At 36.1% G+C, this 26,336-nt stretch overlaps 1 protein-coding gene across 3 annotated transcripts in view; it reads left to right on the top strand.

Annotated features, from left to right (window-relative positions):
• Window positions 1-26,336, top strand: part of TTN (titin) — a 243,986-nt gene that overhangs the window by 117,776 nt on the left and 99,874 nt on the right. For 2 of the 3 annotated variants that reach the window (XM_038182090.2, XM_038182073.2), the window contains 35 exons: window positions 453-533; window positions 746-856; window positions 1,597-1,677; window positions 2,388-2,471; window positions 2,781-2,861; window positions 3,130-3,210; window positions 3,562-3,645; window positions 3,963-4,112; window positions 4,877-5,893; window positions 6,001-6,084; window positions 6,320-6,394; window positions 7,262-7,345; window positions 8,720-8,803; window positions 9,059-9,169; window positions 9,499-9,624; window positions 9,890-9,973; window positions 10,945-11,028; window positions 12,032-12,115; window positions 12,371-12,481; window positions 12,811-13,026; window positions 13,234-13,332; window positions 13,598-13,681; window positions 14,350-14,430; window positions 14,804-14,899; window positions 15,508-15,582; window positions 16,496-16,576; window positions 18,071-18,175; window positions 18,703-18,780; window positions 19,181-19,234; window positions 19,493-19,576; window positions 23,528-23,578; window positions 24,342-24,737; window positions 24,937-25,212; window positions 25,426-25,701; window positions 25,856-25,995. In XM_038182090.2, coding sequence (XP_038038018.1) covers window positions 453-533; window positions 746-856; window positions 1,597-1,677; window positions 2,388-2,471; window positions 2,781-2,861; window positions 3,130-3,210; window positions 3,562-3,645; window positions 3,963-4,112; window positions 4,877-5,893; window positions 6,001-6,084; window positions 6,320-6,394; window positions 7,262-7,345; window positions 8,720-8,803; window positions 9,059-9,169; window positions 9,499-9,624; window positions 9,890-9,973; window positions 10,945-11,028; window positions 12,032-12,115; window positions 12,371-12,481; window positions 12,811-13,026; window positions 13,234-13,332; window positions 13,598-13,681; window positions 14,350-14,430; window positions 14,804-14,899; window positions 15,508-15,582; window positions 16,496-16,576; window positions 18,071-18,175; window positions 18,703-18,780; window positions 19,181-19,234; window positions 19,493-19,576; window positions 23,528-23,578; window positions 24,342-24,737; window positions 24,937-25,212; window positions 25,426-25,701; window positions 25,856-25,995 — 4,889 coding nt within the window. Of the gene's footprint in view, window positions 1-452; window positions 534-745; window positions 857-1,596; window positions 1,678-2,387; window positions 2,472-2,780; window positions 2,862-3,129; window positions 3,211-3,561; window positions 3,646-3,962; window positions 4,113-4,876; window positions 5,894-6,000; window positions 6,085-6,319; window positions 6,395-7,261; window positions 7,346-8,719; window positions 8,804-9,058; window positions 9,170-9,498; window positions 9,625-9,889; window positions 9,974-10,944; window positions 11,029-12,031; window positions 12,116-12,370; window positions 12,482-12,810; window positions 13,027-13,233; window positions 13,333-13,597; window positions 13,682-14,349; window positions 14,431-14,803; window positions 14,900-15,507; window positions 15,583-16,495; window positions 16,577-18,070; window positions 18,176-18,702; window positions 18,781-19,180; window positions 19,235-19,492; window positions 19,577-20,605; window positions 22,556-23,527; window positions 23,579-24,341; window positions 24,738-24,936; window positions 25,213-25,425; window positions 25,702-25,855; window positions 25,996-26,336 lie in introns of all 3 variants that reach the window. The other variant, XM_072041024.1, reaches the window with a different exon arrangement.

The following is a 26,336-nucleotide window of genomic DNA, read 5'->3' as shown; positions in this document are numbered from 1 at the left end:
TTATATATATAATTATATATTTTATTATATAATTTATATAATAAAATATAATTTAAAATATATCACCTGGAGTTGTCCTTGAGGGGAAAAATTTGTTTAGATTTAGGGTCAAAAAGCAAGGGACCCTGCTGTATGAGATCAGTCCAAGGAAACAGACAAATTGAAAAACTGATAGAGAGTAGTTAGAGAAGTCCATTTCTCAGCACTCAAGAAGTAGCTCAGTTTAGAACATAACAAAAATCTTTCTTCTCGCAACCTGCAGAGGTCAGATCATACAAGCTTATTTCTTCCCTCATTTATAACAAGACTAAATTTTAGGGTTGATACAAAACAGACCTGTGTGTCTTAAGCGGCGCCTGAACATTTGATTTTCTCTGTTATTTTCATATCGTCTTGTTGTATGAAGATATTACTCTGAGTTAATTTAAATATTTAAACTAATATCTTTCAAGTACATGAAGTTTATGAGGAAGTGTACATAGAAGAAGAAATTTCTACTGTTCATAGAGAAGAGGAGGCACCACCACATAAAGGTATATGATCTTCTTGATCATCTTTCCTGAAACTTGCAAAGTAATGACCTCCAAAAAATTAAATTAATACTGTTCATACTTTATGTATTGTTCAGTATAACTAATATTTGTGTGCATTCTTTTTGTTCTTTACTTACATTTCTTTTTTTTTTTATGTATGACTTGTCTTTCTGTTCTATATAAATTCTTAAAATGAACTAATATCTTTAAAGTGCCTACAGTAGTTAAGAAAGATGCTTCAGAAGAAAAAGTGCCTATTGCTGTGCCTAAAACAACAGAACCTACACCAATGTCTAAAAGGCCAGAACCTCCACTATCTAAAGGTACTTTAGTAGCCCAATAAATCTGAGGTTGTCTTCTTTTGATGATAATATATATTTTGTGTTTCTTACGTCACTACTCATTTAATAGTTTATAATCCATGTCAGTTTTGTGATACTCATGTTACACATGCCTGTTCCTCTGTTTCTTTACTAGTCTTATTTGTATGTTTACTTTAAATAATAAAATTTAAAATCAATAAATATCTTTATAGTGAAGGAAGTGCCCACAAAAGGTATCCCTGAAGAAACACCTGTTCTTCAAACTTCAATTTGTTTTTTGCTGAGACTTTTTTGAACATGTAACTGTTGTCAGACTGTCTTTTAACATCTACTTGTTTTGTCTTACTTCTCTGTATTCCATGTTTTATATTTCTATTTCTAAAAAGTACATATCTTTAAAATTTCCAAGCTACCTAAGGAATCTGTCTCAGAAGAGAAAGTACCTTTTGCTGTACTTAAAAAGACAGGAGTACCACCTGAAGGTTATATGTCAATAAAGGTGACACTCTTTCTCTTGGGCAGAAGGGTTAACATTAAAATAAAAAAATACCCTTCATTTCTCATTTATAAAAATTCCTAGTGCTGTGTAGTACTATACAAACCTTTTGCATTACATATTTCTTTTCATGTCTGATCTTATGAATCTTGACAATATTCTTCTTGTGACACTCTTTCTTCTTAATATCACACATCTTTAAATGCCTTACATATAACAAAAACTAATGTTGTTTTCTTTAAAGTGCCAGAAGTGCCCAAGAAAATTCCAGAAGAGAAACTACCTACTACTGTGCCTAAAAAACTGGAACCAACGCCAGCCAAAGGTATGTTTCATTACATATAACTAAAACTTGGAAGAGAAAAAAAAACTCTACCCTGATTTGGTGAATTAGTTTTTGATTGCTTGTACGTGTTGTACTATTATATTCATTTTCTGTGGCCACAGTTTGTATATGTTACTGCTTTAGAAACTCTCTTAGAAACTCTCTTTCTTGAGCGATAGCTGTAAATAGCATATCAGTGAGTTAGAAATACTCATGAAACTGGTCAGAGATGAGACCAATACTCAAGGACTACTGAAGAAATCTTACAGTAAAAAATTAGCTGCAAAAGAGCATTTAAGAATCTCAAAATACACAGTGATACAGTCGTCTAACACAGGGGAAAAGCCTCCATGAAGAGACAAATTGATAGAGATGACATCATCATGCACAGAAGGATGTGACAAGGAAGGCAGAACGGACAACGGCAGCCTTTAGTTGAATGCAGGAGGTCATTGACTTAAATGGAAAAATAATTTGATAGGGATTAAATAGAAGGATGTGTTTAAGTCAGCCACCTTGTTGATCTGCATGTGACTAAGGCTTTAAAAGGCTCTGAGGTTTTACCTCAGACTTTACAGGGGCATAAAGGAATGTAAAGTCAATAAACATATTAGATCAATGGTTGCATTAATTTTCAGTTTGTACTCCAAAGTTTTGAATATAGCTGTAAAATCCTACATACTGATTGAAAATATTTTTTGTCCTCAAAGAGCCTGAAGTACCCAAGGAAGTAGTTCTAGAAGAGAAAATCAAAGTTCCTGTGCCTAAAAAGCCAGAAGTACCACCAGCTAAAGGTACTTGTCGTTAATAAATCTATAACAATAATTTGTTTTCCTTCACTGATAAAATGTTTTGATACTATTTCCCCATCTTTTCTATCTCCTAAACTGTGATTTATATACTTCATTTTTGAAGCAGACTCTTTTTCCCCTTGATACTCTCAAATGTCTATCAATCTTGATTGAGAGCAAAACGCATATTTGGTAAAGGATATTATCTCTAATTCATCCTACTTGGTGTCCTTTTGTTTGTTTCTTTTTCTAATTTAATGCTATTTAAATTTCTTTATATTCTTTGTATTAACATAAGTATTAATTTTAAAGTGCAAGAAGAGCCCAGGAAAGTCCCAGACAAGAAAATACCAGTCATGGAGCCTAAAAAACCAGAAGTTCCACCACCTAAAGGTATTTGTCATTATGGAGAAAAATAAAATAATAAAAAACAAAATGGAAAATATTACTCTATTGTTTTGACACCGTAGAAGACAATACCCAAGTCCCTTGTGGAGATTTTCTTCTGTTGTCTGAGGTTTTTCAAGTGAACAAACGTGTTGTTTTCCAACGTGGAAAAAGATAATCCTTGTAACTGGAGTACTCACTAACACTATTCTGCTGTTGTTCTTTAATGCTGCTCATGAAATTCTTATAGTAAAAGTTATTAATATTTTTCAAGTGCCTGAGGTACCAAAGAAAGTGGTCACAGAAGAGATTTCAGTCAAAGTACCGAAGAAGCCAGAACCTCCACCAGCTAAAGGTAACTGCTGTAAACAATGAATGACAGAAAACCCTTTGTGTATAATTTTAATAAATTAGTGTATTATTTTAATAAATGGTTATTTTCTTGTATTATAATGTTCTATATTTGTTGTTGTTTAAATTGTACCTTTTATATGTGTGAGAGAGAGAAACAGAGAAGCTAACCTATTTGTAGCCCGTAAAAGACCATTACCTCAGAGAATATTTTCTGTAGGAATACAAAAAAAGTCGATATTACATCCAAAACCACTGATGTTGTTATGTCCCTGAGTTTTACTTTTTATGTCCCAAGTGCTAAAGACACTCTGTTTGAATTTCATACAAATAACAGAAATTACTTTTTTTAAAGTGCCTGAAGTGCCCAAGAAAGTGGTTCCGGAAGAAAAAGTACACACTGAAGTTCCTAAAAAAACAGAACCTCCACCACCTAAAGGTACATTTTCAGTACTGATAAAATCACACAACATTTTAATTGGTTTATCTGAATATAATCTTTTTTTTAATTCTGTGTTATCCTCTTTGTTATATTCTAATATTTGTAGGTGTTACAGTTTGAGTTGCCATTCCTTGTGAATAACTTATTTAGCAACAACGGCTATTATTGGTGCATGTTGCGCAATATTAAAAACAAATAGACTATTTATGAGGGGCATTTTTTTTTGATGTTGTCTGATAATTTTCTCTTTGGAGCCCCTTTTTAAGTCCAATTCTTCAAATTCCTGAAAGTAAAACAAATAAATATTTTTAAAGAACCTGAAGTGTCAAGGAAGCTTGTTCCAGAGAAGAAATTACCTGTTCCTAAAACACCAGAACCTGAGATTTTGCCTAAAGAACCAGAACCTGTGGTTGTCCCAGAACCAGAGGCTGTACCTGAAGAACCGAAACCTCTACTAGAGAAAGGTAAATGTCAACATTAACAAAGTAATAAGAGCAATATTTTCCTCTTTTCTTAAACACTGTGGTTTTCCAGGTCTTCTGTCTTCTGAGAGACTGGACTGTATTTGTTCTATGTATCTGCATATCTGTGTGAAATAGGCATACATGGGTCTTTTTGACGAATAGCAACAAATTCAGCATGTCTGAATTACCTGCATTTTTCACTTCAATTCTTCTTACTGTTTTAGATTATTCTTACCATTCTACTATTCTTACCATTACTACATGCTTTGGTTCATGAAAACGACCATAACTAATATTTTTCAAGCTACAGTAGTAAAAGAGGAGAAACTCTCCATTATAATAGCTAGGAACAGAACATACCAATATACTTGAAATATCAGAAGCTCCACCAAGAAAAGCTGGATGCCATCACTGATAATTCTTGAGTCTTCAGCTTATTACCTGCAAAATTATTAATATCTTTTGTCCTGTCTACTTTGTTTGTAAATGTTGTGAATTCTACATAGAGCTTAAGATATACTGTCAGTGCACGTGCATGCTTACATGTGTGGGGGCATGAGGTATGTATGTGTGTGTATTTGAAGTAAGAAAAGCCAAAATGTGTAGTCTCCATCCTTAAAAAGGCTAACATAAATGCTTGGTACCTCATACGTTTTTAATGTTTCCATTCCAATTGTCTTTTTATGTTTTATGATTTACTTAAAGTAGGTATATGTGTCTGAGCAACTGTTAATTTAGAACTAATATCTTTTATGTACATGAAGTGGTCAAGACAACTGTTCTAGAAAAGAAACTACCTGTTGCAGTTTCACGAAAACCAAAGGACATTGCAGGACCCCCCAAAATAAAACACTTTGTGGAACCTCAAGAACCAGAACCTGTGACAGTGGCCCAAAAAACAGTGCATGCTGTGTCACGTGAGGTTACAAAGTCTGTTGTGGCACCCCAAGAAACAGAGAGTTCTGTGGCATCTGAGGAGCCTAAGACTGTCTTGGCACACCGAAAAGCAGAAACTGTTGCAGCACCTGAGGAAACAGAGCCAGTTGTGGCAGCCCAAAAAACATTACGTGTTGTGGTGCCTGAGAAAACAGACCTTGCTGTGGTACCTGAGGAACCTAAGCATGATATGGCACCCCAAGAACTAAAGCATGGTGTGATATCCCCAAAACAAAAGCCTGTTATGGTAGCCAAAAAAACAGAGCATGTTGATTTACCTGAGAAACGAGACCTTGCTGTGGTACCTGAGAAACCCATTCCTGATGTGGCACCCCAAAAAATAAAGCATGGTGTGATGCACTCAAAACAAAAGGCTACTGTGGAACCCCCCAAACTGGAGCCATTCATGGTCCCTGAGGAACCTGAGATCACTGTGGTACCTGATGACTCAGAGGCAGCTGCAGCACCCCCAAAAACAGAGCACATTGTGATGCTCCCCAAAACAAAATTTCTTGTGGCACCCCAAAAAGCAGAGCTTGTTGTGGCAGCTGAAGAAACAGAGTTTGTTGGAGATTTCCAAAAATCAAAGCCTACTGCAGTGTCACAAAAATCAAAGCCTGTTGCAGTGCAAGACAAGCCAGAACCTGCTATGGTGCCTAAGGAATCAGAACAAATTTTGGCACCCAGAAAACCAAAGAATTTTATAGCACTTCAAAAACCGAAGCCTGAAGTGGCACCTGAGAAGCCAGAGCCTGTTTTGTCACCTGAACCACCACTGGCCAAGACGGCTGAAAAGCCGGAGATTGTTGCCATACATAAAAAACAAGCAGCTCCACAAGCTAAAGGTACATTTTATGAATAGGATGTCTATTCTTTCTCTCAAGTATAGTATGTTTCACTGCTCACACGAAAGCTTAATACGAATAACTAAAATATACTAATATCTTTAAAGAGCCAGTAATGCCTGAGAAGGCTGTCCCAGAAGAGAAAATTCCTGTAGCTGTTCCTGAAAAATCAGAACCTCCATCAGCCAGAGGTACATATTATCATGAATATATGGTAGACACATCTAATCTTCTTAAATATGATTTTAACCTCTTTTGTCATTTTGAACCTTAGATTTTAAGTTGTGCTTGCCGCTACAAATCACAATGAGCATGTTTGTGACAGATTGTTATTTCACAAGATTTCACATCTTCTATGTTTCAGTCTGTGTACTTATGGTTAAATGTATTTGAATTGTAAAATGAATTACACTAATATCTTTGAAGTGTCTGAGAGGGCTGTCCCAAAGGAGAAATTTTCCAATGGTGTACCTAAAAAACCAGGAGCTCCACTTGCTAAAGGTACATGTCATCATGAGCACCATCATAGGGATGGTGTTTTTTTTGTTACTGTCTGTCTGTTTGTGTATTTGTCTTATTTATTTTTATTTTTTTTTAATGAATCCCATTTTAAATTGATCTTTTATTGTCATACTCTAGCACTGAAAATGTGTGAGAGATGTACCGGATATGAATTAATATGCAAGGTTGTCAAATGAGGACTTTATTTTCTCAGAATACTAAGCTGAAAGATGTTAGAGTTGAAATACTCAAAACCTGTATGCATAACAAACTGATGCACTGCTTCACTATTTCATTACATTTAGAAAGTCCCAAATATTGTCTAGAAAAGTAAACATTTTCTCAGGCACCAGATTCCGTCCATCCAAAACACAAGGATATAATTCAAGTGAAGTGCTATTTGCCTCTGATGATGTTGAGAGTATTTAAATATTATAAATATTTTAAAAGAATATTACATGAAATAGCTATAAGCAGCATATAGTGTATACTGAAAAAAGAAATGAAAAGATGACAATGAAAGCATACCAAGCCAATAGCAAACAGTCATGAATGCTATGCAACAGACCTTCAAAGTACAGTTGTATTCCATAAATGAGTTTCTGACCAGCTGTTAGAAAGATGGGGTGTGTTTTCTGCATTTTCACCTTGCCTCAAAAACTGAAACTAAACAAAGACTTCCCACCTCCTGCATGACATCTTTGACACCCTTGGCATTCCATGTGTGTGAAGCAAAGCATAACTGGTGACTGAGTGTAAGCACAGCGCTTTCTCAGGGAAGACTGTGTGCGCATATTATTGATTGTCTTATTGTTTCATATACATCTGTACAGCCCACAAAACTAAAATATACTGATATCTTTGAAGTGCCCAAGGTACCCAAGAAGGCTGTTCTGGAAGAACCCATACCTGTAGCTGTGCCAAAAAAGCCAGAACCTGCACCAGCTCGAGGTACTTGTTACCCTGCACATAGACCCAAACAAGACTGTTTCTTACTATCAAAACAAGACTGTTTCTTACTATGTTTCTTACTGTTACAACTTCCTCGTAAGGGGGTGTCGAGAGGCAGGAGACCTTTTCTCCATTAACACCAGTGACAGGACCCGCGGGAATGGAGTTAAGCTGAGGCAGGGGAAGGGGACATCAGGAAGGGGTTCTTCACAGAGAGAGTGGTTGCACACTGGAACAGGCTCCCCAGGGAAGTGGTCACTGCACCGAGCCTGACTGAATTTAAGAAGAGATTGGACTGTGCACTTAGTCACATGGTCTGAACTTGGGTAGACGTGTGCGGTGTCAAGAGTTGGACTTGATGATCCTTAAGGGTCCCTTCCAACTCAGGATATTCTATGATTCTATGATTCTATGATTCTATCTGAAATGTTACTTCTGAAATCTGATATCCTGTCCATTTATGATTACCTGAAATTTCCAAGTTCTGTGTGTGAATTGGGAATTCAATCTATTTAGTATTTTTTATGAACAACCCAAAAGATATTTTGAATGCACTGTTTCACTTTCATATTCTAAATCTTCAGACACAAAAATTTGATTTTAAAAATTTGGTTTTTTTTTTTTTTTTTTAGAGTATTGCCTAACAATATCTAAAATTGACAACGCAAATGTCCCCATGGCTATTTTGACAGCCTCAGTGACTGTGTATTATAAGCATGAGTCTTTCAGAATTTAAAAAACAAAACAAGTTACTCAGAAACGCACATACGAAGGGAGTTATAAGAACTGATAGCATATTAGTGCTTAAAGAAATATCTGATCTTTTCAGAGAACGTAGTGAAGAAGGAATGGTTATAAAATCCAGTGACCCATGTTAGCTGTGGGAGTTGCCACAGTGAGAGGAGAACTGAGGGATGAGAACTACTCAAGATAAGAAAATAAACCAGTGAAGTGGAAAGCATAAACAAAGAATGGAAACAGAGAAGGGCAGGAATAGAGATGAAGGAAAACCAGTGGGATTTCTGTTCCTCTCTTTATCAATGACTGTATGAGGAATGACAATAGATAAGGTATGGGCTGAGGTTGTTCCCAGAGAACCATCAGATCCCAGCAGGGCTGAGAATGACAGTGTCTCTGCTGGAGGGAAAGCTGCTGAGTACATGGAGGGGTACCCTTATTCTCACCTTGCCCTTGAGTTGTACATAAATACAGGCACTCCGTATCTGTTTGTGTTTTTGTGAGCAAGTGAGGGAGAGATGAGGTTGATACCATGAGACCAGTTTGGTTATTTTCTTGAGGGCACCTTTCATTTACGTTTCACCGTTCATCATTCTTTTCAGTGTATAAAACTGACTGTTACTAATATCTTTAAAGCGCCTGAAGTGCCCAGGAAGGCTATTCGTGAGGAAAAAATACCTGTGGCCATTGCCAAAGCTCCAGAGCCTCCAGCACCAAGAGGTACCTGACTTCATGGATAGCTTGACAAAGAAGATACTTTATCTCCTTCTCTTAAGTGTTGTCCTACCCTCTCTTGGCCTGTCTTTGTCTTAAATCTGAGACTTGCAAAATTATGCATGCTGGGCATACTGTGCAGTGCGTGTCAGGTTTTGAACAGGCTTTTGTGGTGTTCAGCGTCTGCGCTGCCCTGTTTTTTGTTCCTACTTGGCATGTCTTTTCAGCAATGTAAAATGAAACACACTAATATCTTTGAAGTGCATGAGATGCCGGAGGCAGAGGTCTCAGAAGAGGAAGAGGTGGAAGAAGTACCAGAGGAAGCGGTAGCAGTTGCTGAGCCTGGAGAGCCGGAAGCTCCTCCAGCTGAAGGTATATGGTGGTGTCCCAAAGCGCCTGCCGTGCTCTCGGTGTTGACACAGTACTGACTGCTCTTTGCCCCTCTGCCCCCTAGGGAGGGGTGTGAGCAGCATTTAGCCATGCTGTGTTTGGATGAGCCTGTATGGGCCTGTGGCAGAGGGTGGGGCTGGTTGGCAAACGCTCTGTCATAAGCCCCCACTCGTGCTCTTTGTTGCAAGTAGTCTACCTGAAGGAAGTGGTGGTGTCTGAAAAGGACTCTTCCTTTCCTGCTTCATTGCTTGCCATTAAGCTGTTTGCTGATCTTTGTCCCTGTCAAGTAAAACGAACTAATATCTTTAAAGTGCCTGATGTGGTTGAGGAGGAAGAGCCAGAAGAGGAGGTGTCGGTGGTTGTTCCCCAAAAGCCTGTGGCTGTGCCTAAGAAGCCTGTGGCTGTGCCAAAGAAACCAGATGTTCCAGAAGCTAAAGGTACATTTTTGAGAAGAGCTGCTTTATATTTTAGTCTCTTGATTGGTACTTTATAATTTCTTATTACCCTCTATTTTTGTGTAAGATTTCTTATGCGTGTCCATCCCCAGCTTCTACTGTGCATAAAGCTGCATATGTAATTAACCAACCAGTCACTAGATGAAACTCAATTTTTAGAAATAGCTAATCTCTTTGATTCTGTCATCAGTTTTATGATTTTTGTATTTTTTCTAAACTGCGAATTTAAGAGAAAATATCTTTAAAGTGCTTAAGGTGCCCAAGAAAGCTGTCCCACAAGAAAAAACACCTGTTGCTGAACCCAAAAAACCAGAACTACTGCCAGCCAAAGGTATATATCATCATTATAGTATCATCATTAGAAATAAACATAATGCTCTTCTGCAGTTAAATTGAACTAACTTTATGAATTATGTTCTGAGATACATGCTTAATTAATATGAAGTGGAGGGGCAAAAATGTGGCATGCATTACAGATAAATCTAGTTCATTTAAGAATATCATCAGCTTTCTGATCTTCTTGTAAACTTTAAAAATGAAGATTTTCAGAATGATTACTTTAAAGAGTATAAAATGTTGTTCTGAAAAACAGTCTGAAAATGTGGCTTCAGTTTAAAATACATAATTTAGCACCCCAGAATCTCTCAATAATCATTACTAATGGATGAGAGCAGCTGTATCAGTTCTCTATCTCTTTAAGGGTGAGTAAATTCCACTAAACTGGAGGTAGACTTGCTACTGAAAGAATGGGTATATCTGCTGATTATTCTGTTAGCACATGAAAGGGCCATTCATTAATATCAGCCAACAGAGAGGAGAGAAAGTACACATTTCTGTAGGAAGAGGGATCTGCAAAGACAGAACTGTGGAAAACAGAAAATGAAAAGGAGATAAAACTAATGGAAGTAACAGAGGAAAAAGGAGATTAATAGTTAAAACAAATGAAAGTTTTGTTAACAGTTGAAACAGTTGACAAAGCAGTCATGAATGCTATGCAACAGACCTTCAAAGTACATTTGGATTCCATAAATGAGTTTCTGACCAGCTGTTAGAAAGATGGGGTGTGTTTTCTGCATTTTCACCTTGCCTCAAAAACTGAAACTAAACAAAGACTTCCCACCTCCTGCATGACATCTTTGACACCCTTGGCATTCCATGTGTGTGAAGCAAAGCATAACTGGTGACTGAGTGTAAGCACAGCGCTTTCTCAGGGAAGACTGTGTGCGCATATTATTGATTGTCTTATTGTTTCATATACATCTGTACAGCCCACAAAACTAAAATATACTGATATCTTTGAAGTGCCCAAGGTACCCAAGAAGGCTGTTCTGGAAGAACCCATACCTGTAGCTGTGCCAAAAAAGCCAGAACCTGCACCAGCTCGAGGTACTTGTTACCCTGCACATAGACCCAAACAAGACTGTTTCTTACTATCTGAAATGTTACTTCTGAAATCTGATATCCTGTCCATTTATGATTACCTGAAATTTCCAAGTTCTGTGTGTGAATTGGGAATTCAATCTATTTAGTATTTTTTATGAACAACCCAAAAGATATTTTGAATGCACTGTTTCACTTTCATATTCTAAATCTTCAGACACAAAAATTTGATTTTAAAAATTTGTTTTTTTTTTTTTTTTTTTTTAGAGTATTGCCTAACAATATCTAAAATTGACAACGCAAATGTCCCCATGACTATTTTGACAGCCTCAGTGACTGTGTATTATAAGCATGAGTCTTTCAGAATTTAAAAAACAAAACAAGTTACTCAGAAACGCACATACGAAGGAAGTTATAAGAACTGATAGTATATTAGTGCTTAAAGAAATATCTGATCTTTTCAGAGAACGTAGTGAAGAAGGAATGGTTATAAAATCCAGTGACCCATGTTAGCTGTGGGAGTTGCCACAGTGAGAGGAGAACTGAGGGATGAGAACTACTCAAGATAAGAAAATAAACCAGTGAAGTGGAAAGCATAAACAAAGAATGGAAACAGAGAAGGGCAGGAATAGAGATGAAGGAAAACCAGTGGGATTTCTGTTCCTCTCTTTATCAATGACTGTATGAGGAATGACAATAGATAAGGTATGGGCTGAGGTTGTTCCCAGAGAACCATCAGATCCCAGCAGGGCTGAGAATGACAGTGTCTCTGCTGGAGGGAAAGCTGCTGAGTACATGGAGGGGTACCCTTATTCTCACCTTGCCCTTGAGTTGTACATAAATACAGGCACTCCGTATCTGTTTGTGTTTTTGTGAGCAAGTGAGGGAGAGATGAGGTTGATACCATGAGACCAGTTTGGTTATTTTCTTGAGGGCACCTTTCATTTACGTTTCACCGTTCATCATTCTTTTCAGTGTATAAAACTGACTGTTACTAATATCTTTAAAGCGCCTGAAGTGCCCAGGAAGGCTATTCGTGAGGAAAAAATACCTGTGGCCATTGCCAAAGCTCCAGAGCCTCCAGCACCAAGAGGTACCTGACTTCATGGATAGCTTGACAAAGAAGATACTTTATCTCCTTCTCTTAAGTGTTGTCCTACCCTCTCTTGGCCTGTCTTTGTCTTAAATCTGAGACTTGCAAAATTATGCATGCTGGGCATACTGTGCAGTGCGTGTCAGGTTTTGAACAGGCTTTTGTGGTGTTCAGCGTCTGCGCTGCCCTGTTTTTTGTTCCTACTTGGCATGTCTTTTCAGCAATGTAAAATGAAACACACTAATATCTTTGAAGTGCATGAGATGCCGGAGGCAGAGGTCTCAGAAGAGGAAGAGGTGGAAGAAGTACCAGAGGAAGCGGTAGCAGTTGCTGAGCCTGGAGAGCCGGAAGCTCCTCCAGCTGAAGGTATATGGTGGTGTCCCAAAGCGCCTGCCGTGCTCTCGGTGTTGACACAGTACTGACTGCTCTTTGCCCCTCTGCCCCCTAGGGAGGGGTGTGAGCAGCATTTAGCCATGCTGTGTTTGGATGAGCCTGTATGGGCCTGTGGCAGAGGGTGGGGCTGGTTGGCAAACGCTCTGTCATAAGCCCCCACTCGTGCTCTTTGTTGCAAGTAGTCTACCTGAAGGAAGTGGTGGTGTCTGAAAAGGACTCTTCCTTTCCTGCTTCATTGCTTGCCATTAAGCTGTTTGCTGATCTTTGTCCCTGTCAAGTAAAACGAACTAATATCTTTAAAGTGCCTGATGTGGTTGAGGAGGAAGAGCCAGAAGAGGAGGTGTCGGTGGTTGTTCCCCAAAAGCCTGTGGCTGTGCCTAAGCCGCCTGTGGCTGTGCCCAAGAAGCCTGTGGCTGTGCCCAAGAAGCCTGTGGCTGTGCCTAAGAAGCCTTTTGCTGTGCCAAAAGTAACGGAACCTATGCCTGTTCTTAAAAAACATGAAGTTCTTCCAGTTAAAGGTACATATATCAGTGACTGAGGCCATCCTTTTCTCTATTCTCTCCATTCAACTTTATAGGCAGTACATAAATATCTGAGTGTGTAATGTTACTGAAGCTTTTATTCTTCATATGTTGAATCTCTTCCTCATCATTGAACTTTTCATCATTGTGCATATATATGCATTTTATATTCACAAAAATGAAAATTAACTAATGTTTTTAAAGCCCCTGAAGTGACACAGAAAACTGTCCCAGAAGAGAAGGTGATTCTTGCAACACCTAAAAAGCCAGAATTTAAACAACCAGAGCCTCCTGCAACCAAAGGTACATATTGCTGGGAGATGCCTCCTGAAAATACATCCTTTCTTTTCTATTCCCTTTTCTTTGCTTATAACTCAGTATATAAAATGTGTCAGTTATATTACCTTGTTGACTACCCAGGGAAAGATCTTCTGTAGCATAAACACTCCTTAATTTTTATGGACTCTTATTCATTGTGATTTTCTGTGTTCTAGTTATCTTTGTCTTTCTAATGTTTCGTACATATCTTTGTATACATGCATGTAAAACAACCTAATATTTTTTAAAGTGCCTGTGGTGCCCAAGAAAGCTGTCCCAGAGGAGGAAATACCCATCACTGTTCCTAAAATACCTGAACCACTACCAAGTGAAGGTATAGGCCATCAAGGCTATTATCATAAAGATAATCATTTTTCCAGTTCTTCCAAACATAAGCTTTAAAAATAATTTGTCCTCTTTTTTGCCATTCTAGTGTTTGTAAGTTTTGTAAGTTTTTCACTTCATGTTTTAGATTATATCAGTCTGTTTCTTACATCTAATATTATATTCTCATATATGAGAGTAAAATATAGTTTTTTAAATTAAGTATTTTCACATGATTCTACATGGGATATTCTTAAGAATGAGTATCCTATATTATTCTCTTTTATACAATAATCAATTCTCACTAAATTCAAGTCTCTTGCAACCTACTGTTTGGTATTTTATTCATGTTATAATCTAGAATGAACTGAGAACATATACCATTTTTATTCTTTCCAGTAACAAATACTCATCCACAAATTTAATATTTAATTTATGTTGTACGCATAAAAAGCACTATTCTTCACACAACATTTAGTTAAACTTACATATAAATAGTTTTCTCAAGGCATGCACTAACTGCAGAGGTAACAGTATGAACAGATTCTGAGTGAAGGAATCCTAATGTGTTATTTGTCTGTGTATATTGAAGTAGCGTTCTTTTTAGTGATATTTGCATGTTCGTGTGAAATGATCTTATCATTGGAAACTTACACCAGTTATCAATGTTCTTTAAAGAATATGAAATCTCAAAGGAAGTTGAACTTGAAGAAACAGAAGAAATTTCAGTTGCAGAAGTAGAGGCTTTGCCAGTTGAAGGTATACAAAGTACCTAGAGGCTTTCAGACACCTTTTATTTTTGTGCATTATTATTTTTTTCTTGCTGTGTTGTATGTGTACCTGTATGCTCTTATTTTAGTTGCTTTCTCTTTGTTTCCTGTCAACTGGAGTCTTATCATTTTGTTTCCCATGTTTGTTCTCATGTTATTAATGTGGGGTTTTTTTATATCAACTTGAATATTTGTGTTGTGTGCAAGCTACAAAGCAATAGCTCTTTTATACTCCAATTAATTCTGTGTGATTTTTTCATTAACCTAATTGGAAATGGAAAATTACCATCTTTATATTTGCACTCTTCACACACCTACTGTGGTAGTGAGTTTATATTAAATCTACCTAATATTACTTAAAGCGCCGGAACCTGAAAAGAAGCTTCCTGAAAAGCGAAAACCAGCAGCACCTACTCCACCAACAGAAGATATTAAATTGGCAAAAGAACTACTTAAAGGTATAAGCATCTGAATCCACCATTAACAATGGGAATTCAAGCATATAATCCTTTTTTAATTATACTGATGAATCTTGAAAAGCGTGCTTTAAAACATATCACCGTGGTTCATTTTTTTTAATTTTTTATTATTCTAATGGTTCGTCTTACTAATGCTAAAGCCTGTATGAATTTTCACCATATTTTGCATATATATTTTTTACTTCACCAGTGTCATGCCAAGTCAGTTTGCGTGGGTTCTTTTCAAAACTTATTGATTAAATCCATGTATTTTAAAAAAATATATTTTGAAAGTTAACACATTCTTCTATTCTTAACATAATTCTGCTATCTATAACACAGTCTTGCAAATGAAAAGAACTACCAGCAATAATTTACTGGTGCTACTTTGTGAACATGGTTTTCAGATCAACTGTGATTCATCATACTTCTTCTAAACAGTTAATCAGCCAGAATCTTAACTTTGTAGTTCTTGTCTTTCTACTAGGTCAACAGTATTAATCAGTTGTTTGAATTTTTTGGAAAGTTTGAGGTTCTTTTGTTTTTTGTTTTTTGTTTTTTTTAATCTAATGATGTATATGATAAAATTCAAATAATTTTCTTTAAAGCTCCTGAATCAAAGAAGAAAGTTGTCACTGCAAAACCTGTTGAGTCTCCAAAACTGGAACCCCCACCTGCTAAAGGTACCTACCTAATAGAAGCATCTTACTTCATTGAAGCCTCTTTTGAGCCCAGAGTTGTAGTTTTCAGTATCCTCTTCAATTTGCTTAGAAATACCAAATGTTGTCTTTATTAGGTTGTAATTCGAGTGGACTCCAGTCTTGAATATATATGTTCATGTTATTGTATTTATGTTCACTTTAATTTCCCATCTTGATATTAACAAACTGCAAAAAAAATGGTAATCACAGAAGAGTAAGAAAGAGAGTGGTTTTATGAGTTTGTCTCTTGTGTAGATGTTCATTTCAGTTCTCTGCTTAAGGAGAAATAAAAAGTACTATACTATTTAAATGTGTATGGCATAGTTCAACCATTTGTCTGAAATGTAACTTAATTTTGTGAGAAGACAAATTAGAGTTGGCAATGAATTATGAATTGACCAAGCAGCTTTACAAGTATTCCCTTATATTTTTCATATGTACTGGACCTTTAGACAAGCTGCTAAGCAGCACAGTAAACATATCTTTTTAATGCTGCTCAAAGTTTAGCAATTAAACTGACTATATCTTTATGAGTATCGTAGATAGTGCAGATGAGTTACATAAACATGTAATTCAAGAGAAAAAGGTGATTAAAATGTAACTATAACTCTTTGAATACATAACTTTTCTAGTCTTGTTAAACCATATTTCTCTTTTGTTGTTTTGTATGAAAATTTACCTTTATGTATAAGTCTGTAAGGCAACTGAAAACAAATAATATGGAAAAAGGATTAAAAATAATCCTTTTATTAAAAATAATCCAGTTTTACCTTTGCTTTGAATGTTCAGTAGTTGACCATCATTTTCTTTGTGTGTGTTTGGAGTGGTTAGTTGTTGATTAGCTCTCACTACTGTTATGAACCTGTAATAAAATCTGGAATAATATTCTTTTAAGTTCCTGGACTTGTAAAGAAACCTCGCAAAGTAATTCCTGAAGTTACCCCACCACCAAAAGAAGAAGTTGTTTTGAAAAGAGGTATAGTAGCTTGTAGTGGTATAAAAGCCCAGCATATTAACATCGCTCAGTGTATTCCCCTAAATAACTTTGTATGGTGTGAAAAATTACATGAACAAAGTACTACTTCATGTATGTGTATTGGGGAAAGAGTTTATAGCTGCAGAGATGAAGCAAGAGTATCCCAAAGTCTAACAAATCCAAAGGATGTATGCTGAAAACAGGCAAGACACTGAAAACTGCTTCCCTATTATAGTTTTCTTCTGTTTTCCTGTTCCATGTAAAGCTTATGGAAAATTTCCACTGTCTTCAGCTTGTGGACACTTAAATATTTTCCAGCAATAGTGTAAATGTTCTTAAAAATCACATAAGCAAAACTGTATTCTCTTTTATGGTTTTCTTAAAAGTACTGCACCATTCCCAAGGGTTAGTTGGACTGTTGGACATCAGTGCTGTTTTCTGCAAAGTCTGGGGTCTTATGAATTACTTTGTGCTCAGTTACTGCTTAAAAAATAGGTAGCACTAATTCCCATTCTCTTTGAAACATGGGCAGGGATCATTATTCATGCCCATGCACCTTGCAGCTCACCTTCTAATTTCAGACAGTCTAGTAAAACATAATGTTCATTTTTCTGACATGTCTCATCAGATGCCCAAAATGAATATCTGAGAGGACAATTATAAGTAAAATGAAAAACAGCCACAATAAAAATTTTTCTCCAAACACAACAAATTATTTAGCCTTCTTCCATCACTGATGTCAATAGGAGTTTAATCCATAATCCTGTGTTTTGTCCCCTAAAATTGCCTGTAACTTCAATTATTAAGGCATGATTATGTACACTAATTCATCATTCAAATGTACTACATGACATTTTTGGCAGAAGAAGGCAAGGGACTGACAAGTCATTCAAGTATTCTATACAGGCACTTGTCTGCTAACCAGAGCTTCAAAGAATAAATCCAATATTTACTCAACGTAGATGCAAAAATACATTAAGAACAGTTCCTAAAATGTATTGAAAAGCAAGCATTAGGAAACTGAAGTGATGTTATTTAATCTAACACAGTTTTAATCTCATACTGGTTATGAGTTTGTAGATTAAAAATAACTTGACATGAAATGTCATTATTAACTAACCTACTTTACGCATATACGTGTGAATAGATCATGTTATTTTTTAAATCTCAGTATTATAATAATATCTTTTACTATTTTTCCAAAATATATACACACCATATCTTTTCCATGAAGGTTCTACAATAAGAAATTTTATTCTATCATTGGCAGTTAACACTCACATCTTTTCTCTCAGAGGGATTGGTCTTAAATAAGCATCTTTTTGCTCTAGATGACTTTGAATTTTAAAATGCTTTCATAACAGTATCTTACTAAGTATTTTATGTGCTTAGTTCTTTATTGTTGTTTACATATGTTTAGTCTTCTGTCCTGCTCACTATACTATTATTTTGTTTATCTGTGCTTTACAAACTGAAATTCCTTTTCTTTTAAAGTTCTTAAAAAGAAGCCAGAAGAGGAAGAAATTAAACCAGAGAAAGAACCTAAGCCTGAAGTTAAACCAGTACCTACACCAGTAGAAAAAATTAAGAAACCTGAAGGTATTAGTTTTCATTCAAATCTATCTGCTAAAACATAATGCCAAAAATAAATAAAAAATAAATAAATCCCACAATATTCTCTGAAATTCAGAGTTCAAAATTCTCTGATTTTTTAAATTCGTATTTTAATGGGTGGCTGTTATAAACCTAATTGTGTGAATTAAAGCTTTGCTGGAAGCATATTCAAATTTGTCATCCACATTTCCATATTTGGATCTGGTTTCTGCATCATGTGATTACTTCTCATCTTCACTGTGTATAGTAGAGAACTTTACAAGTAATTTATAACACTGATAAAAATATAACTATGGTGAAATAGTTAATCCAAATATTCTTTGGTTAAGGTCTTGCAAATATTTGTCCTTTTGCCCCCTTAGCGTTTCTATTCAAGTCCTTGTCTTAAAGATAGATTACAAAAATCTAAAACTCAAAGTCTAAAAAGAATGAAAACTTTTAAATATATTAGAGAAATTTGTATTTGGGGATGCAAGATGTTTCAAAATATCTTACAAAATAATATTTTAAAGTCCCAGAAGTTCCTAAGAAGAAAATTGAGATACCTGTCATAAAAAAGGAGGAGAAACATGTGCCTGAACCACCAAAAGGTACAGATGCGTGGTGCTATATACCTTATTGCAGCAACTAAATTATATTCCTTGCTGTATTTCATGCTATATTATACATATGCATAATATGCATTACTGTCATCCAGTCTGTCTGTGACATATACTGATTAACCACTTTGTGTTCTTCTGGATTTCTTTTTGTCTTTGATTCTTCAGTGCTTGAAAAATTCATCTTTTTTTCTCTCCCCCCCTCCCCCTCCCATTGTATCTGGCATTACAAGAATTCATCCCAAGTAAATTTCTTGCTTTTTGGCTAAATAAGATACAAATTCTGTCTTCTATTAACTTTCTCTGTAGTGTTGCTTCTAACTTTAATATTCAATGAGATTTTAAAACATGTACATTAACCTATTTGTAATCATTGTGTTTGAAATGCCAGAACCTAAGCAAGCAGCTATCCCAGTTCCTGGGCCTGAATCTAAGCCTGCAGTAGGTAAGTCGTCTTTAGTCATGAATACCAGTGTAGCCTTTCCTGTGTATCTTTTTTATTTTCCATTCAGAACTTTAAATTCAGAGATTTCTGGTTAAAAGGACATTAAAAATACATCTTAGCTTTAGTACTATAAAGACTGGAACATTCGTACATTCTGCAGACCATCTTAGAGAACACGGTGTCTAAACCAATATTATTTATTGAAATAAATAAATGAAAATAAATAAATGAGAACTCCTTTTTTTTTTCCCCCTACAGCTTTAAAATCTCCAAAACCAGTAGCAGAACCAACGCCAGCTATTACTACTCCAGTGACAGTCCCTGTGGTTGGAAAGAAAGCAGGTATTTATGTTAGTTCTATTCTATTTATAGGGATTTTCTCTGTTAGATACATAAATACCTTCAAGATAAAGAGAATTACAAGCTGTACAATCATACAACTCATTCATTACAAGGAGATTTGAGATCCTATCCCAGTATCGTGTTATTCTTGATACTGCCACCTAATGTAAAAGAAGCTTGTGTCTGTGAGAAACCATTGAGATAAATCTGTACTCTTGTTTCTGGATAGTTAAATGTTTGTTTTTATTAATTGTCAAAAATTAATATGAAACTATGAAATTTGTGTTTTCTGTTGATTCCTTTATGCAGTTCTGTGTTTTGATGTATGTCTTACGACTCACATCTTAAGTTTTCTGTGTAGCAAATGGAGGTTTACACATAATTCTAAACAATTCCTGCATTATTTGGATTTCTGTTTTATAAATTGTTATTGAAATCATGAGGAACAGTAGCAGTAGTCTTGAAAAACTAGAGTATTGCTAGTTTCCTATTATATGCTTAGGATCCTAGGTTGTATCCACTGTGGAAAAAAGAGTCCTTTCTCCTGGAAGCACTCCAAGTCTGAAGTCTGTCAATAGAGCTGATGTACATGCTGCTTGCCCATCATTCAGAGAGCCTTATCTTAAAGCACAGCTCAGACCTTGGGCACTTGAGAAGCCCTCTCATGAATGTCTCATGGTCATTGATTTGGTGATGTAGCCAGACCTGCAGTGGCACCACTGAACCATTTTATATAGAAGGCCATGTCTTAGAGAACCATTATTTTCTGGTACTTTCAACTTAGATTGGATTTGGATTGGCATACTAGTGGGATGATGCTCTGCACCATAACAGAGGTTTACTTAGGTCTGTTTGTCTGTGCCTTTCTTATCTTTTCTGTGTGTGTGTTGCGTTATAAATTTTGTGTTATATGAAGATAGTGTTCTATGTTCACTTTATTTCAGGTATAGCTGGAAATTTTGTCTTAAAATTTATGATGCTTATTCTTATGGATTTTAACTCTCTAAATTACCTGTGAAACCTTTGTAGCTGCAGAAAAGCCTGATGCACCATCTGTACTAAAGCATAAAGGTAAAATGCCCCCAGTGGAAGAAGACAAGAGTGAGTCAATTGTGTTAAAGAAGATTTCAGTTGAGAAACACATACATGTCAAAGAGAGAGTAAGTCCTAAGGAGACAGTTCTGGATGTTCAAATGGTAGAGCCACTTGAGTTGAAAATCTCACTGGAAACAGCTGATGGAATACTGAAGCTAGAGAGAGATGATCAAGCGGCCCTTAAATATTTTGTGCTGGCTCCTGAAGGAGGGGAGCCAGAAATGACACAAACAGGTTCAAGAAAAACTCCTACCCCTACAGGTGAGAAAAGAGAAGTTACAATAGATCACATTATTTATGAAAAAGATGAACCACTACTACCTGATGGGGAATTAAAGTTGATCTATATGTCATCTGAATATGAGGAAAGTGATTCCAGAGAAGAAAAGGGGGGTGGAACTAAATTGGCTGTTCATAAGAAACGTGCTATAGAGAGAGTCTCTGACAAGTCTAGGGTTCTTCAGGAAAGAAAGATTCCTGTGCATGAAAAAGGAGAGGAAACTGAGTCAGCTTCTGTACCTAAACGTATACTCAGAGAGCCTTATGAGCCCGGAGACCAGAAAATACTAAGAAAAGGGAGAAAATCAAAAATAAGTTTGCAGCCCGAGGAATCTCCCATTATGGATGAAACTTTGTTTGTAAAGAGTATCACAGAAACAAAAATAACTGAAATTCCTCTGATTAGAAGTGAGGATAGAGAAGGATTTACTCTAGAGAAATCTGAAGTTCCTCTTCAAGAATCCATGAAAGACAGTGACATACAGAAGAAAACTCAACAGATGAAATATGGTACTACAGTAGCTGAAATTCCTATTGATGAGATTCTTAGTAAAGAAGCAAATAAAATGAAAACTATTCAAGATGATGAGAAAATGGACCTTACATCAGCAGAACCATATTCCTTAGAACTATATTCCTTAGAACTGTTGAATAAGACTACTGAGCCAGCATTGAAAAAAGGTGTTGATCTAGAATACCCCACTGAAGAAGAGGAGATTCCCAGAGAAAAATTTTACAGAATCTTTGAACAGTCTATTCCTAAGCCACAAGTAGTGGAAATGAAACCAGGAGCTAAATATTCTGCACAGGAAGGAGAACCCACTGAAGTTCATTATGCAGAGGGTTCAGAAATATTGACTGAGAAAGCACTACTAAGTGATAGAAAAATCAGCAAGAAGATAACATCAGGGAATGAAGACAAAACTACTTCCAGCACCCACTTAAAAGACAAATTTAGACAGTCAAATGCCCCTGAAAAGTTGCCTGTGGAGAAAGAATTTGATACAGTGATTACAGGAGGAGGAATAGAAGGTGAAGTTTCCATAGGAGAACATGAAAAAGGAGTCACAGATGAAATAGCTGACAGAACTGACTCCATAAAGAAAGCTCTTATTCAGCCACCAAAAAGCCAAGATAAAAACCAATTCCATAAACTTCATACCTCTCCAGATGAAAGTGAAGAAGCTCCAGCCCTTAAAGGCAGCAAAGCTAAAACTGAAGAAGAGAAAGACTCTTTGACTGTGGAAGAAGTGAAGATTTCTAGAAGACAGCTTCAAGGTACAGAACCTACTTCAGATGAAAAAACAGCAGCTAAAAATGGCATTAGAAAAAGCACATCTCTTAGCAAGAAAAAACAGAAGGAAAACCTTCCAGACAAAATACCATCAAGCAAAGGAATATCTGCAAGTGAAACAATCACTCACTCCTCAAGCATAGGTAAGATAATCACTCCGAAGAATGTAGGAAAGAAGGAGTACTGGAAATCAGAACCCACTCACATGAATGAGCAGGCCGGTAGCCTTTTAAGTGAGGGCAGGAATTTGGATGCACCTGGAGAATCACATCAATTTCTGGACGTTCCTGCAAAGTCTCATGCAAAGCGAGGTGAGGAAGACTGCTGCCAAATTCTTCCACAAAGTGCTCTTACTATTTGCTTCAAGAGAAAATACCGTTTTCCATTGTGATGTTTGTTTCTCTTCTTTAACACCATTCACATTTCCATCCAGTGTATTAGCTGGCTGCATTGGCATTCAGCCACTCTTGATATGTTTGTCTTACTCTATGTATGTATATCCATGTAGTTTATGTTCGTTGTCTGAGCTTTACATTTTTGTAAGACAGCATAAATCATGTTACATGCCATTATCGCCTCAGAAAAACTAAACCATTTCTTCTAGTATTCATTTTTCCATCCACTGCAATAAAATCTGTCCTGCATTTCATTCACATCATTCTGGCATTAAAAGTATATTTTATATTTCCTTTCACAAAATGATGATGAGAAGCAGTATAGTGGGTGAAATATTTTCAAAAGTTTTAGATGTGTCATCACAATTTGGGCAACTGATGGAAATTATAAGAATGTCACATTGTACCAAAACATATATTTAATTTTTACAACTTATATTTTTGTTGTCTTCATTAGTAAAAGTGTGTGTTTTTCTCAATTAACATGTATTTTTTAATAGATACTTGAACTATTGTGGTTGATGGGTGAGTATTGATCAAGAGTTTAATTGTGAGAAAAGTGTCAGGGAATGGCAGAATTTTACAAAATAAGGGACAAGACTGAGGAACTAGGAGTTCCTAAGCTGCCTTTCAGTCCCCATTGCTGAATATATGGCTTTTCCACCCTTGAAGATACTGAACTTACCATTCAGATATAGACTGTATAAGCTGTATAGACATATATGTATGTCTATATCTTCCTTCCCTTGTATGTGTATATAACTAAAAAAAGAGAAAATCTCATTTATAAAAAAAAAAAAAAAAAAAAAAAAAAAAAAACGCTTGTCTTAATTTTCATATGTAAGTCTATTAAACTCCATTCCTAATGCTATTGCTGTTCTGCTTCAGAGGCCAAGCCATCAAAAGAAGAAACTCCGAAGGGTATCAGCCCAGTCAAAGGTAAAAGTTGTTATGTGATGGAGAATGGCTGTTAACCTTCTGTGCTTGTTTCAATAGCTAGACATTATGAGAATATTAGATAGGTCCAGAGTCAGATATAGTATGTATGTAGTTAGAGGTTGTGCTGGAGAATGGCTGTTAACCTTCTGTGCTTGTTTCAATAGCTAGACATTATGAGAATATTAGATAGGTCCAGAGTCAGATATAGTATGTATGTAGTTAGAGGTTGTGCAGCCTCCCAGCACAGCTTCATCATGTAAGCAAGGCAATGCATTCCCCTTCAGGGCACGACTAGTCCACTCGGGGCAAAGAAAAGACAGTGGGAGAACTACTCCACCTCCTTTGAAATATATAAAAATCAAATAGTTTTTATGTTTAAGTTTAAACACAGTTTAAACACAGTTTCCATCAAAATACTTATCCCTTCAGATTCAAGACATAAATGCATGATTCTGTTCTCCCATGTTTTGATCTCAGTAGATGAGATTTGGTAATCAGGCATAAATTTTTGAAAGATTACATAGTAAAACGTGGTCAGCACAATTGTACTGAGACCCAGTTATTTCAGTTCAGGTAATATAACTCAAAAATTTAATATTACTCGCTAGCTCTGTTGAAATTCTATTAAAGGGTCCAGCAACACTCTGAAATGCATCAGTGAAATAGGTGGGTCACAAACCCATTCCAGTTTGGCTCTGCAGAATACTTACAATAAAAGCAGTAAATCAGGGTTAGATTATTAATTTCTGCATCTGAATTACAGCCAAGAAGACACCTTCACCAGCAGATGCAGAAAGAAGGAAACTCAGGCCCGGCAGTGGTGGTGAAAAACCTCCTGAAGAGCCTCCATTCACTTATCAACTTAAGGCTGTGCCACTGAAGTTTGTCAAGGAGATGAAAGATATAGTCCTGACAGAAGCAGAGTCTGTTGGGTCTTCTGCAATCTTTGAAGTTCTTATTTCACCATCCACTGCAATTACCAGCTGGATGAAAGATGGAAGTAACATCCGAGAGAGCCCAAAGCACAAGTTTATCGCAGATGGAAAAGATAGGAAGCTGCATATTATTGATGTCCAGCTATCAGATGCTGGTGAATATACTTGTGTGTTACGATTGGGTAACAAAGAGAAGACCTCTACAGCCAAACTCATTGTTGAAGGTAATCCCTGTTTCAGATCTGTCAATAATTTAAAGGTTAGCTACTCCTAAAGCTAGTAATACTGTTACATTCTGAATTTACAGTGATTGTTAGATGCATTCTTTAATTTTCATTGATCACTACACAATTTGATATGTAAGATATTCTGCATGACACATTCTGTGTACAAATGAGACAAATCAAAACGTGTTTCCCACAGAACTCCCAGTGCGGTTTGTGAAAACACTTGAAGAAGAAGTCACTGTGATTAAAGGCCAGCCACTGTACTTGACCTGTGAGCTTAATAAAGAAAGAAGTGTGGTTTGGAGAAAGGATGGGAAGATCATCAAAGACAAGCCTGGGAAATTTGCTCTGGGTATTATTGGTTTGTCGCATTCCCTCACCATCACTGATTCAGATGATGCTGATACTGGCACCTATACTGTTACTGTGGAAGACTCTGAGTTGTCGTGCTCATCTTGTGTTAAAGTAGTAGGTAAGAAATCAAAATCAGGTTCTCCTTTCTCTGTGGGATATTGGGGCTGGTTTAAAATTAGTATTTTCCACATAGCATTACAGTATAAACTGGCAGATAACATTTTACAGATATTAAAAGCTTGTTTTAATATAAAATCTCTAAGTTCTGTTTCTTCTATTTTATTTATGTTAAAAGTCCATTAATCTGTATCTTGTGTAACTTTTTATGCAGAAGTGATAAGAGACTGGTTAGTAAAGCCTATAAGAGACCAGCATGTGAAACCAAAAGGAACAGCTACTTTCACCTGTGATATTGTCAAGGATACACCAAACATTAAGTGGTTTAAAGGAGATGAGGAAATTCCTGCTGAACCAACCGATAAGACAGAAATCTTGAAAGAAGGAAATAAAATTTTCCTGAAAATCAAGAATGCTGGCCCTGCTGATATTGGAGAATATTCAGTGGAAGTTGAAGGTCGCAGATACCCAGCTAAACTAACCCTTGGGGGTAAGGAACCTTTTATTTGCTTTATATTCAAAAATGAAAAGTCAAAATTCAAAAATCTCTAAACAAACAGGAAAAAAAAAAAAAGGGTAACGACTTCCTATAAAGTTCTATCAAAACTTGCCTAATTATTTATGTGCTAATTTGTATATTCTAGAACGTGAAGTTGAACTTCTGAAGCCATTAGAGGATGTCACAGTTTATGAGAAAGAAACAGCAAACTTTGATACAGAAATATCTGAGGAAGATATTCCTGGTGAATGGAAGTTGAAAGGTGAAACCCTGAGACCCTCACCTGTAAGCATCCTTGATTTAACATAGTTTACTTAAAATTAAACACTGTGATCAGGTTCGCTTCAGTCATTGTGGTATGATCTTTGCAGGCATGCCAATTTTACTCAGCCCAGAATGTAGAAAGTTTACATATTTTTGTTATTAAAAAAAATGTTTATTGAAATAAGAGTTATGTACCTTAAAGGCAATTTTTTTGAACTGTTTTGTTTTCTCACAGAATTACAGCATTTTATTATGACAATAATAAAAACATCTTACGTAGATTGCAGAGGACCATACTGACATTTAAAAAAACTCTGGAAGGCTGAAGAAATGTGCTCTTTTTTATTGTTATTATAATTTTT

The sequence above is a fragment of the Anas platyrhynchos genome, chromosome 7 (assembly GCF_047663525.1).
Source record: "Anas platyrhynchos isolate ZD024472 breed Pekin duck chromosome 7, IASCAAS_PekinDuck_T2T, whole genome shotgun sequence".
Taxonomy (NCBI): domain Eukaryota; kingdom Metazoa; phylum Chordata; class Aves; order Anseriformes; family Anatidae; genus Anas; species Anas platyrhynchos.
Note: the sequence above shows the minus strand (reverse complement) of the source record. Positions and strands in the feature narration are given on the sequence as shown.